This window comes from Pelobates fuscus, chromosome 4, assembly GCF_036172605.1.
Source record: "Pelobates fuscus isolate aPelFus1 chromosome 4, aPelFus1.pri, whole genome shotgun sequence".
Classification (NCBI taxonomy): domain Eukaryota; kingdom Metazoa; phylum Chordata; class Amphibia; order Anura; family Pelobatidae; genus Pelobates; species Pelobates fuscus.
Genome location: NC_086320.1, coordinates 357,782,767 through 357,797,001, shown reverse-complemented (window position 1 = coordinate 357,797,001; position 14,235 = coordinate 357,782,767). Strand labels below are relative to the sequence as shown.

Below are 14,235 nucleotides of genomic sequence, written 5' to 3'. Positions count from 1 at the left end.
CTTATCTGATATTTCTTTGTAGCCACTGACTTACTCATCAGACCATGAGCTGTACTCAGATCAACATTGTAACTTTTCTATTCAGTCATTACAATTCTTAGTAAGATTTTATATCATTTGTCTTTTTGTGTTTGTGTAGCTGCAGCTTTGCTGTTGGCTGTGAACATGTTTTGTTGCCATTTTCATTCACATGGCACGGATGAAAAGCATGTGTTAACAGTTTGGGAAGCCTGTCAGGGTATTTATCTTGTTCTGTTATCCATTATGTGCAAGTGGCATGTTTTAGCCTCCGCCCAAGAGCAGGGGGTATTTAGTCTTTCACATGTATCACAGCACGGTGAAATTCAGGATACATACCAGAACCTGAGAGAGCTTGCAGGATCCCCAGTTCATGCCGTTTTCCTGGAAAATTGCCAGATATCATTTCACACTTGGAAATGCGCTATTAATTTGTAAAGTAATGAATAATTATTTAGGCATGCTTACATTTATCTAATCTTTTCCCACAATCCGATATAGATAACCGGCCTATAAACTGTTTTCCTAAAGCTTGGACTTTATATGGAAAAGTTCAGACTTTATGTAAAAAATTATCTATATACCGTTAAGCAGAACCAGTCTTTTATTACTGTGTTTTTATATGCCAATGCATTACGCAATGCTGATATGTATTACAAAAAAATAATAATTTAAACATAGTTTCCATATTCCATTGTGTGGATTTATTGTATGAATTAATATTCTATTTGGCTCTGTAATGGAGAGGCTTAGCAAATATTGAATTTTGGACTTTTATCTATTTTTGCATATTAGTGTCTGTGTAAACCTTCTTTTTTTGCCAGGTGTAAATTTGTGAGCACACACAATATTAGAATATTTGCCTATTATGGGCCTCACGCATTCGGCCTACAACATAATCGGTCTTGTGAGATTGTGGGTACCTTGCATTGATGGTCTAGTGAGATATGCGGACAGTACCCCTCAAAAATTGGGTGAGCCGCTTATAAAGCGGAATTTTCACTGGAGCAATGTGTGACAGAGAGTGTAGTCTGTATCATCCGTTGTGTATGCAATTTTATTCTCCTGCCTCACACGGATATGTCACATATTCATGATGTATATGTGGTGTTGTCTCCAATCAGCTCTATACTCCTAATGAAAAATACAGAATAATTGGTCTATGGAGAGAAGACATAAACATGGATTTATTTAAAGACCATTTATTGCTTTGGATGAATTGGCAGATTTAAAGGACTACATTTTGCTATTAGTAGCACTTTTTAAAGAATTATATAAATAGTGTTTTTTTTTTTTTATGTATTTTTTTTTTATTTTTTTATTAAAGAACTATTTCTCTAGCACAGCCTGACATTTAATGCAAATATTTAAATGGTCACAACTAAAGCTTATTGTAGTGGTTATGGTGCCAGGACTCAGTGGGTTTAGTCTCTCTGGTTTTTGCAAAGTTCTGGAGGATTGACCAGAACTCTAGGATTCCCGTGACCCAATGTCGGCATATAATGTAGAATAACAAATGTCACCATCAAATATGAATGCTCCTCTTTTTTTTTTTTTTTTTAATTCTTTATTTTAATGGTGCATGGTAAGATTACTTGCATTACAGTGACTACGATGGTGTTACATACATAAAGAAAAACGGGTTAGTGGTTCGTCATTTGAGTCTGCACACATTTTCAACTTTTTCAAACAGGTTACGTTACTGGTGTGGTCCCTAGTGTAGGATTGTGCACCCATGTCGTTTGCCTAGCTGCGTTTAGGTTCAGTTCTGTTATGTGCCCTAGCTCATCTCTTGGTTATTCTGGCATAATGCAGGTTCGTGATGAGCAGGGTAGGTGCTATAGTCTAGTCTAGATCGTGTCTGGTTACCACGGGTTGCTATGTGATGTGCGTTGTGGTGTTGTGGTACGCGTTGGTAGGTACCCCTAACCAAGGGGTTGGCGGGGGGGGGGGAAGGGTGAGTGTTGTACTCTGCGTGTCCCTTCTGAGGCTAAATGTGGGCTGGTGGGCCCGGTTGCATTCTAAGAGGTATAAACCGACATAAACAAGTGTGTGAACGGGAAAACAAATCAAATACAAAGGAAAAATGAAAAATTGTACATAATACAGTCGCAAAAAACAGTTGCAAATCAAGAGTCCGTTAGGACCTATCGGACCATGTCCGTGGTGTAGGCGGCTGAGTTCTCATTAATCCGGCTATGGGGTACAGGTTTGCGTCAGGGAGTTGTGTGTGAACTCCCCGAGGGTCGAGGTATAAAGGAGGACGCCGTGGCAGGGTCCCCCATCTGAGACGGGCCTTCCGTATTCCTGTGTGTCTCTGTGAGTCCTAGCGTAGCCAGTATAGCAGGTATGTCCGTCTCCGACGTGACCTTGTAGGTGTTGTCATTGTGCGTGAATGTCAGGACCCTGGGTGCCCCCCAGCGATACTGCACTCCTGTTGCCCTCAGGCGGCTGGTTAGTGTGTGCATTGTTCTCCTCCATTGTAGAGTTGCCCTTGTCAGGTCCTGGAAAAAAAGTAATTGGGCATTTTCAAAGTTCAAGGGTGTCTTGCCTTTTACTGCCGTTAGTATGGTTATTTTATCTTGCGTCGTGGTGCAGCAGATGATGACGTCTCTTGCTCCCGTGGGAGGCGAGTTGGGCCCAGGTGGTAGGCGGTAAGTGCCCTGTAAGGTGATTTTTCGGGCAGCTTGGGGTGGTAATATCGTGTTCAGGAGCCTCCTGATGTAGTGAGGTATTTCGGCTTGGGGGATTGTAGCGGGTACCCCTCGGAGTTTGATATGGGTGCGGCGTAGGTGGTCCCCCTGGGCGGATATCTGCGCTGCCAGCGCCTGTTGGGTCGTTTGTAGGTCATGCAAGGATTTTTGTAGGTGGGACATGTCACCCGTGATTTGTGCTACGTTCTCCTCCAGTGTATTTACCCTGGTTGTGTTTTGCCGTACCTCTGTCTTTATGGTGCTTATGTCCGCGGTAATGAAATCCTGGAGTGCCTGCATCCATATTTGGACGTCCTGTTTCGTGGCCAGGGTGTGTTCCCCAGTTTCCGTGGCGGATTCTTGAAGGGTTGGGAGTATGACCCGTTGTGTCCCTTCTGTTGTGGCCGCTTGTGATAGGGGTGAAGGTGCAGGCTGCATCTTAGGTGTTGGTGCTGCCTGTGGCTGGTCAGTGGGTTGAGGCTGCGTCGTTGGATCAGAGGTTGTCCGTGGTGAGGTTGACAGCGTGGGCCGTGTTAGTGCAGTGGAGGGCTCCTCCGCCGCCATTTTAGGTGGAGCCTTGCGTTGCAGCAGTTCCCCGATGCCGGGTTGTTCTGCTGGGGAGTTCTGCCGGCCTTTCTGAGAGCGGCGTGACATTGTTGTTGAAGTGTCCGCGGGTATCGCAGGGTTCCCCCTTTCCTCTCTTGGCTCGTTATGTCCCCAGATGCCGTCGAGGTAAGTCTCCAGGGTGTGGAGTGTGGGCTGGCGGTAGGCCTGAGTTTTGCGTTTGGCCTTACCGGTTCTCGTGGGCTGGAAGAAGGGCATCAGCTTGTTCCTCTCGTCGCCCTGGTTCAATCGGTGTTGTTTTCAGGTTGTTTTTTTAGCGTGATTTTGCCTTTTTTGTCGGTTAGAGTTAGTTTTCAGCGGGAGCTAGCAGAATGTGCGTCTTGTCGGGATCAGTCCCTGGCTCCGCCCCCCGAATGCTCCTCTTTTTAATGTAGTATTGTGATCTTTTAGCATTTTTTTTTTTCTAATGAAGTATTTGTTTGTGGCTTCAGATTGGATTGGGTCTGGAAAACCCGTTTCAGAATTTTCATTTTGTCCTGGTATGCGACCCGCAACCACAAACAATACGGCTTATGACACAGTCACACACATCTTGTTTCCGAACTGGTCTTTGTCTTGCCATTTTATTGAACTTACAAGAAAAAAATGATCACATTACAGCAATTTTGACTGGTTTCGCTGTCCAGCTGCTTTCTGTCATTCGAGGACTTAGTGTATGTGACACAGCAATTATTCCAATGATACAGTCTCTTGTTAAAGATTATGGAATTTGAAGTTCATGTGGGGAGGGGGATAATATCATGAGTAATGTTTTAAACAAATCTACTTGTCCAAAGGACTAATATGGTAGCACAATCTACTTGTCCGGGCACAAAATAACTTAATTTAAAAAGATTGGGCAATGGACATTGGCAGGACTGTTTGCTGAATTTCAAAATATTTCTGGACTGGAAGACGTTATGCACAGTGGAGTTTAATATGTTTAATTTTTAGAAGGGCAGAAAGTTTAGATTGCTAGTACAGTATTCTAGAAATCAGTGTATTCAACATGCAGATCATCAGTTGTAGACCTAAAACTACCATGATTCACTACTACTCAGAGTCCCCCCACTTTTAGTCCCAATGCACCGCAGTGTGAGTGCTACCTGATGATCACCCAGGTCCTACTGGCTGTATTCCATTAATATATTTGTATAAAATCACATCCCGAGTTTGCAGGCTCCAGCATTAAGAGTACAATAATTAGCAAATCATCAATAAACTGTTGCAACCAGTTTAAATTGATTTTTTTCCCCCCACTAGTTTAAATGTAGTTTAAATTGACTGTTTTCCACTCTTAGACCCTTCCTTACTGTACTAGTTGCCGCTCATTTCAATATTTTGATCCAAATCGCCGATGTAGTCCATGCTTTGATTTAAACGCCATTCAATAAAGCGATCTGGTATAGGCAGGAATCGAAATTGCATTTTTTCCAATTGATATGGGGCTGTACCAAATAAAATGTAATGCTAAATATTACACTTCCTTATGATGTCTAACATTAAATTTTCATTTACTTTAAGATATGCAAAACATTTCATCTTCTTTAAAGACCTCAATGTATTTGTTAATGCATATAGGGTATGTAAAGTTGACTGCATAATTTTTTGCTTCTCACTTTTGCCTTTAAGAGATTCTAAATAATATAAATGTTTTGTTTTTATTAACAGCTTGTCGTTATATATGATGAGCAAGATCCACATCATGGAGGGGACGGTACCAGCGCTAGTTCGACTGGCACCCAGAGCCCTGAAATATTTGGCAGTGAACTTGGAACCAATAGCATGTCTGCCTTCCAACCATATCAAGCTACGAGTGAGATTGAAGTCACACCGTCTGTCCTAAGAGCAAGTAAGAGCGTTTTCTTTTTTTTCTTGCATGTCAACGAGTGCGTCTTCCTATTGGAGCTGTAAAGTTATGTCACATACTGTACAATATTTTCCACTGTATGAACATAGCGGTGTATCACATGTACTTATTGCAATTTAGTGAGCATTGTCGTTGCGGAAGAGTAAATTAAACTAATACCATGGGGTCAGGAACACAAACATGTATTCCTGACCTTATAGTGTTAAAATCACCATCTTGCCCTCCCCTAAATATAGTAAAATCATACATTTTATTTAGTCTGCTGCTGCTGGCTCTGCCCCTGATCTGCCTGTTTGGCTGATATAATCAGAAGTGGTGTTCTGAGCCAGTCCTATAGGAAAGCATTGGATTGGCTGAGTTTGTGAAGGAGGCAGATCAGGGGCAGAGCCAACACAAGCCAAACACAGCCCTGGACAGTCAACAATACTCATAGAGATGAATTGAATCAATGCATCTCTATGGGGAATGTTCAGTGTTTGCATGCAGAGGGCGGAGACATTGAATGTCAGTCACAATGTTCAGCACTGCCCCAGGAAGCACCTCCAGCAGCCATCTGAGGAGTGGCTGGTGGAGGTATCCCTAGGCTGTAATATAAACATTGCCTTTTCTCTGAAAAAAAAAGTGTTTATTGTAAAAAGCCTGAAAGGCGTGACTATACTCAACAGAACAATTACAATAAGCTGTAGTTGTTCTGGTGACTAAAGTGTTCCTTTAAAGTTTATTGCTACTATTAACCCCTTCCCGACCGCGGACGGAAATTTTCCGTCAACCTTGTCCTTCGGTTAAGGACCGTTGATGGAAAATTTCCGTCATTTACTAAAGTTAACCCCAGATCGTGGCGATCGCGGGGTTAATGGTGCTCCGGTCTGCCTCTGTATTTTCACCCCTTCAGCAACTGGGGATTGGGGGGTGGGAGGGAGAGGGAACCTGCAGTGCCTGGAAAACAGATTGTTTTCCTGGCACTGGAGTTTTCATTTAACCCCTTAAGGACCAAACTTCTGGAATAAAAGGGAATTATGACATGTCACACATGTCATGTGTCATTAAGGGGTTAAGCTACTTCAATCTATGAAACTGGTACTGCTCATAAATTTATAGGAGCATCGACCCAAGATATTTGTGATGGTCTAAATGTTTCTTTGCCATGGATAGACTCATTTAAGCAATATAAACACTGCATGCTGTTGTGGTACATGAAGTGAAATTTCTACATTAGTAACATGGCCAGTTGAGGCTGGGTTGTTGGTGCCTTGGCAACCCATGGTTTTGGTCAAACTGATCACAAGGCTTGACTGCATAATAGGTGAAGATACCCATAGCCTAGTAGCACCATAACCACTACAGTGACATGTAGTAGTTTTGGTTCTTTACCTAACCTTTTTGTAAATCTGAAATGGCAAATGGAAAATAAAAGTAATTTTATTGATCAATAGTTATTTTTTCAACTGTGCTATCTTAGACAAATATGACTTTTTAGCATTAAAATGGAAAAAAGAAGAATCAATAAATAAAAACTTTCATTCAGATGAAAGGAAAAATATATATATATTTGGATTTTAAGGGAAAACATAGTGTGGTTAAGCAATTACACAGTAAATAAACGGCGTAGAATGAATCAGATTATATTACGCATGGACTTTATATTATGAAGTCCACTTAAATTCGCCTAATGCATTTCACTATTAGTAGAAAGTTCAGACTGTATGTTAAAATGTATACACTAGAGCTGTAATACCCTGAATGTTCATAGGAAGAGAATCTTGCTACATTGTTACCCACAGCAGCAGGATGATGCAATTTGAACAGTTCTGGTGTCAGCTGTGAACTTTTTTTGAGATTTTTTTGCTTGCTGTCTATCGGTTAATAGAGGGGAAAGAGTTTTAGAAAAACACTTTAATTAAAGAAAAACTTGTTTAACTTTTTTTGTTCTATGTCGTTCATGTTACTTCTGTGTCCAGTAGTTTTTTCTTTCATCTCGCCACAACTTTGTTTAGTGAATACATCTCCAATGGTTTAGTTACTGATGCACGTGAATTACACCTTTCCAAAGCATTAGACATTGCGCACATTGTACGCTGGGTAATTGTCTCCTGCCACCCACCTTTTCAATGTAATTATAATCTCCTGTAGCAGTGTGCAGCTGCGGTAGTTTGTGCTATAATTGCAGGTTACAAATAGTCTCCATATTTGTGTTGTGTTGTGTAAACAGTGATCTAATTTTTATTTGTGTCATCAGTGATTACATCTATTTATAAGTAATTTTATCCTAAACGTGACATTATTCATAGTCCAATAAGGCTGCATCAACACACATTCCTGTAGCCTTAATTTGATAATTATCCCACAACTGATCAAACATTTGAACCTTCATCATTGGAAATATACCCATGTTTTTTGTTTGTTTTTTAGCATAACTTAAACTAATTGGTATTTGTCATCGTGCAGTTTGTGTTTTTATTGCATTAAGAAGCAAGGGGGAATAAATAATTGTAAAAAACAAGTCCCTCCAAAAAAAAAAAAAAAAAAGGCAAACGACACACAGTAAAAAAAGCTGCACATATTATATAAGAATAGTTCTTTACTATCTAATTAAAAGTTTCCTTTTTTGTGACAGATTTAAAAATAAAAATAAATAAAAAGAATCTTTAAAAGATGTTATAGTTTTTAATTGCTTCAAATATAGTTGTGCCGTTTGACCTATTCTGAAAGTACATTTCAATACCCCTCCTTTTCTCCCCTGTCCTAACAGGATTATATAATTGGGAGGAATGAACTTGGGATTCCTCTCAATAAACAATTCATATCCGTATCGGGAAATGCTCTGCAATAAACAACCAGAGATTCTTGTTCTTGGGAATCCGTTTTCATGTCGGTCCCTTGTGTCTAGCACAGATGAGTCCAAAATAGTTTAAAACTTGAGATGTCACAGCAGCTCTCAGTGAGATGTTAATTAACCTTGTGTATTCTACAAGGATTGTAAGGAATCCTCTGCCTTGTGGAAGTCTGAAGAACATTATTAAAGAGGCACTAATGTGTTTTTGTGTGTTTTGCTTTATTATTAATATGCTGTTCTTTTATTAAAGATAAAAGTTAGTAAACACAAACTTAGTTTTGGTAATTTAGAGATGTGCTATATTCTATCCTTAAATGATCACTATAGGGTCAGGAACACAAAAATGTATTCCTGACCCTATAGTGTTAAAACCACCATCTATCCCCCCTGGGCCCGTCATGCCTCCATAAATATAGCAACATCTTACTGTATTCAAGCCAGAAGCTGTAGATCTGCATGCTGTTTGCCTAAAAAAAACAAGCAGTCTGCTGACATCATCAGAAGTGGTAGCCTGATCCAATCACAATGCTTCCCCTATAGGATTGGCTGAGACTGACAAAGAGGCAGATCAGGGGCAGAGCCAGCATGATTCAAACACAGCCCTGGCCAATCAGCATCTCCTCATAGAGATGAATTGAATCAATGAATCTTTATGAGGAAAGTTCAGTGTCTGCATGCAGAGGGAGGAGACACTGAATATTTGGATGCATTTTAGGCAGCCATGACCCAGGAAGGATCTCCAACAGCCATCTAAGGAGTGGCCAGTGAAGTTATCACTAGGCTGTAATGTAAACACTGCATTTTCTCTGAAAAGACAGTGTTTACAGCAAAAAGCCTGAAAGTAATTGTTCTACTCACCAGAACAAATTCAATCAGCTGTAGCTGTTCTGGTGACTATAGTGTCCCTTTAAAATACTGGTTAAAGAACTTAGTCCTCATTTAAAGGGACACTATAGGCATCAAACCAACTTTAGCTTAATGAAGCCTTTTTTGTGTATAGATTATGCAGTCTTACTGCTCAATTCTCAGTAATTTAGGAGTTAAATTACATTGTTGGTACATCCCAGTCACAGCCTTCCTAAATACTGTAAAGTGAGGTCTAATGTTTAAACTTTATTGCACATTATGTTTAAAGGGAAACTAAAGTGCTAGGAAAACACTTGGCGCTGGCTCAGCACTGCCCACGCTCCTCCCCAGCCGGCGAGGGAGACCTAATGTGCATGCTGTGGGAAACATCCGTTACGGAGGTCCCTCTAGTGGCTGTCTTGTGACTAAAGTTGAATTTACAGAGCAGGAGATAAAAACGTATAAGTTAACATCGGATTGAAAATAAGACCAATATGTCACCCACCCTACACACATTATATTACTACTGCTAGTATGCTCACACATGGATTTATCATTGGGATTTTCTAAGATGAAGGATTGAGGAACTATTAATCAGATAATTGACAGTTACTCTTTGAGTCTGCATTACAGCATTAATGGATTGAAATGTCTGTCTATCTATCATGGTGTTGGATGTCCTGTAACAGTGATAGCTTCCCTTTGCACTGAAGATGTTTGTGTAGTATATATCTTGAAATGCTGACTGAGCATTGTGTGAGTTGTAATTCAGTCATTTTCTGTACCAAGGTTATACTGTGTTCACTTTCCTTTCAAAATGTTAACATGTCTTTGTCTTTTCTTTATGAAGCCCCAGACTAATTTGGCATGGCATATAGCAACAGTATGAATGACATTAAGAAGTCATTTACGTAACAAACATAATTCAATTGTAGAGACGACTTGCAGACCATTTGTGAATCTTTATTTTCTTAATAATACAGAAACTGCCCTTCAAGCAGACCTACCAGAGTGTTTTTCTGTGCTTAATTCTGTCAGCCCAGATTAACGGTTTGTTGCGCGATGCCTTCTTTTTGGTTTTTAAATGGTTAATGTAATTATTTTATAGTAAATTACCACAAGTCAACGGCTTTTTTTTTAACCCCTTAAGGACACACGACATGTGTGACATGTCATGATTCCCTTTTATTCCAGAAGTTTGGTCCTTAAGGGGTTAATGGAGAAGGATTCACTAAATCACGGTATTCTGTGCACCACTCTTCTCTATTATACAAGCTTGGTTTGCCTGGAGTTCTATGGTTTGATAGCAGTCGTGTCCAAGGTATATTGTATTGGCTTTGCTCCATTCTGGAGTGTTCTTTTAAAGGAAATACAAACATGTATTCCTAGCCCTCTCTTACTCCCTTAAATATAGTAACATTTTACCTATATTACAGTATGCTTCTGCTGGCTCTGCTCCTGTTCTGCCACCTTGTCTGACATCACCAGAAGTGGTAAAAGCATTGGATTGGCTGAGATTGCCAAGGGCGTGGGGCAGGGGAGCAAGGCACGGAGCCAAAGACTACCCTGGCCAATCAGCATCTCCTCATAGAGATGCATTGAATAAATGCATCTCTATGAGGAAAGTTCAGTGTCTCTATGCATCGGGTGGACTCACTGAATGTCAGTCACACTGCAGCACTGCCCCAGGAAGCACCTCTAGCAGCCATCTAAGGATTGCTCAGTGGAGTTATAACTAGAATGTAATGTAAACACTGCATTTTCTCTGAAAAAAACAGTGTTTACTGCAAAAAGTCTGAAGGGAATGATTCTACTCACCAGAACAATTACAATAAGCTGTAGTTGTTCTGTTGACTGTAGTGTCCCTTTAATGATAGAAATGTGAATTTACTGTAACTGAGAGCATATCCACATTATCTGTAGGAACATCTAGCCACATTAGGTTGCACATCAAAAAATACATTCTCAAACTAAATGTGCAAAAAATGGGAAGAGGACAAATCGAAGAAGCAAAGCAAGGAAGAATATACCGTACCTGTAAGGAAAGGGGAGGAGGTAGCGGGAGAGAGGGTGGAAAGGATGTGACTCTCAAACCTAAACAGAGCGTTTTATGGAAGTTAAATAAAATCAACTCAGGATCCCATGTTAAGTGAAAATTAGCTAGGGCATGGTGGACTCTGGGTTGGCATAAGCAAATGTGTTCACCAAAGAACACATTTGATCTAAATGAGGCAAAGAGGTGGTACTTTGTTGAACTCATTTGGATATTCCCACCCAGAATCCCTTGCAGTAATAAGAGCCCGGAAAATGTGAGATTTCTTTGGAAAAGCAAGTCTTATGACTTGTTTGGTGCAGATCTGTGTTTACAAATGTATTTACTATCCACTAGAAATACAATGTTATCATTGTGTGGAATTTGGCGAATAACATTATTCCCAAAATGCTAGAATGTTATGATATTTCGTTTTTGTGTGATGGGAGCAACTGAATGGCAATTGCAAACCGAATCTGATGTAATCAGTGCCTTTCTAGTTAACATTTCTGCATACATGTGTTTCCACAATTTGGGATGTTAGTGTTTACAAAAGGTAATTCTCTTGTTGGTGGAATTATCCCGATTTAGATTTGCAAGTCTTTCACTCTCCCGGTGTCCCCACTGTATTTTTGTCTATAACTAGATGTTGATGTATTTTATTTCTGGGTCTAGGTAGGTATCTCACAGCTGATGACTGCTAAAGCAAGCTGATGTTCATTCCCCACTGAAATATGAATGAGAGGCGCAGGTGAAAATTGCCATACCTAATGAGCAATTTGGCAGATCAGACAGGATGTCAGGCACAGGCAGTCCAACAGCGGGTATACAGTCTGCTACTCAAAGTGTTTATTTCCTAGTAATGACTTCGAAGTCCTTTAAAGAAGAAAAAGAAAACAAATCACAGTAAAACTGCTATATATTTTCTTCTTTTTTCTTGGACGGTCTCACGAAAACGTTCCTTTTATTGCTGTTTATTACTATTGAGTCTTTAGAGTTCAAATGCATTCTGTAGTCCGATGAATACACTTACAAAGCGGGAAGATTTGATGAAATACATCTTTTTTAGACAGCCTAAAGTAAACAAAAACGGCCCTAGCTCTTCAGAATATAATGCAAGTATAAACTTGCTGCTGACGTTATCGCCATGTACAGCCGCATCGTATGAATGCCGAGCTTTGTTTTAAAGGAGGTTTAAGAAAAAAGTCATCTTTTTGCCTCGTTCTACCTAAAATGGCACATTGACGTGATAGTTTAATATTTCATCTCCTATACATCACAGCTCTGTTGTAATCCCTCTATTGAGCGACAGATTAGTGGCATTCAGACCTATATCTCCAGGAGGCTACCGGCTCCTTGTGTTCGGCTGTCTCTTGGCAGTTTCCTGTAAAAACATGGAAGAGGTACAATGATCATCTTGTTATTTGCATCTGCATTATGAGCAGCAAAGATAAACTAAATGCATGGCTGAAATGATAAGCATAAGAATTGGTTGTATTGGTATTGTCTGGGGCATTGTGGTTCCAAATTCCCAAGCTGGCACTCAAAATTAGTTCCACATTTGTTTAGGCTGATCATCATTTTTAGAGCACAGGTAGCTGCTGTAATGGCAATATATTTCCCAGTACAGTGGAGGCCCATTTATCACTGGAGTAAAGACTGAATAAATGGGTCACTAATGTATTTTTTAATTGAATATTGAGTCATCATGTCAATACCTTGTATATAACTTGGGCCTACACCAACAAACATTAAGGACTGTTGTGTTTCAGGCAGACCTGGAGAGAGCAGTACACAAAACATTGGATTCCGACTCCTCGATTTATCCTTATATTATATATAATAATTCTATTACAATTTACTGTATATGCCTGTGTAAAAAAAACAAAATCACCCGGAAACGCCTCCAACTCCACACCCTGGTTTCAGGTAGTAGAATAACTTGATGATTAATATTAGTTTTGTATAGTCGTTTACTAGGATGCAGGTACTAATTTATCAACAGGCCAGTTATACACCCTGTTCCAAATTATTATGCAAATTATATTTTTCTCATTTACCTTAATAATTGATGTAGATAACAGTCAGCATAATTCTCATGTTATCAACTATTAAGAGTACAATTCAAATTTTATTGAAGAAACCTCCTAATGATAACAGTATTTTGTGTTATACCTTAAAAAACTTCCAATGCACTGTTCCAAATTATTACGCACAGTAAGTTTCAAAACACTTTATAGGTTGTAAAGAACTGAAAATTGTCATGTGTTGTGTTTGCAGCATATTTACTGAAATCAAAAGCTATTTCAATCAAACTTATAAGAACATTTTAACTTTTTAAACATTTTAACAGGTCACGTTACATTTTAACATAGGACCCCTTATTTGATAGCAGCTTCACAAGTCTTGCATCCATTGAACTTGTGAGTTTTCGGACAGTTTCTGCTTGAATTTGTTTGCAAGATGTCAGAATAGCCTCCCAGAGCTGCTGTTTGGATGTAAACTGCCTCCCACCCTCATAGACCTTTTGCTTGGGGATGCTCCAAAGGTTCTCAATAGGATTGAGGTCAGGGGAGGATGGAGGCCACACCATGACTTTCTCTCCTTTTATCCCCATAGCAGCCATTGATGCAGAGGTATTCTTTGCAGCATGAGATGGTGCATTGTCATGCATGAAGCTGATTTTATTACGGAAAGCATAGTTCTTCCTTCTGTACCAGGGAAGAAAGTGGTCAGTCAGAAGTCATCTTTACACTTTTGGGGACCCTAAGGGGGCCGACCAGCTCTCTTCCCATGATTCCGGCCACCACTGCCTTGCTGACGTCGCAGCCTTGTTGGAACAGGGTGGCCGTCCACCAACCATCCACTACTCCGTCCATCTGGACCATCCAGGGTTGCACGGCACTCATCAGTGAACAAGACTGTTTGAAAAGCCGTTTCTGCTTGTGAGCATTCGTTAGTGGTGGCCGAATAGAAGGTTTATGCACATTTGCAAGACTCTGGAAGACTCTACACCTTGGTGTCCGTGGGACTCCAGAGGCACCAGCAGCTTCAAATATCTGTTTGCTGCTATGTAATGGTATTTTAGCAGCTGCTCTCTTGATCCGATGCATGGATCTGGCAGAAATCTTCTTCAATGTGCCTTTAACTGTACAAACCCGTCTGTGCTCTGAATCAGCCACAAATCTCTTAAAGGACCACTTTAGTGCCAGGAAAACATACTAGTTTTCCTGGCACTATAGTGCCCTGAGGGTGCCCCCACCCTCAGGGTCCCCCTCCCGCCGGGCTCTAGGGGGAGGAAGGGGTTAAACGTACCTCTTTCTCCAGCGCCGGGCGGGGG

At 40.4% G+C, this 14,235-nt stretch overlaps 1 protein-coding gene across 8 annotated transcripts in view; it reads left to right on the top strand.

Moving 5' to 3' along the window:
- Window positions 1-14,235, top strand: part of PARD3 (par-3 family cell polarity regulator) — a 470,841-nt gene that overhangs the window by 129,148 nt on the left and 327,458 nt on the right. For all 8 annotated transcript variants that reach the window (XM_063452628.1, XM_063452633.1, XM_063452636.1 and 5 more), the window contains exon 3: window positions 4,986-5,166. In XM_063452628.1, coding sequence (XP_063308698.1) covers window positions 4,986-5,166 — 181 coding nt within the window. The remainder of the gene's footprint in view (window positions 1-4,985; window positions 5,167-14,235) is intronic.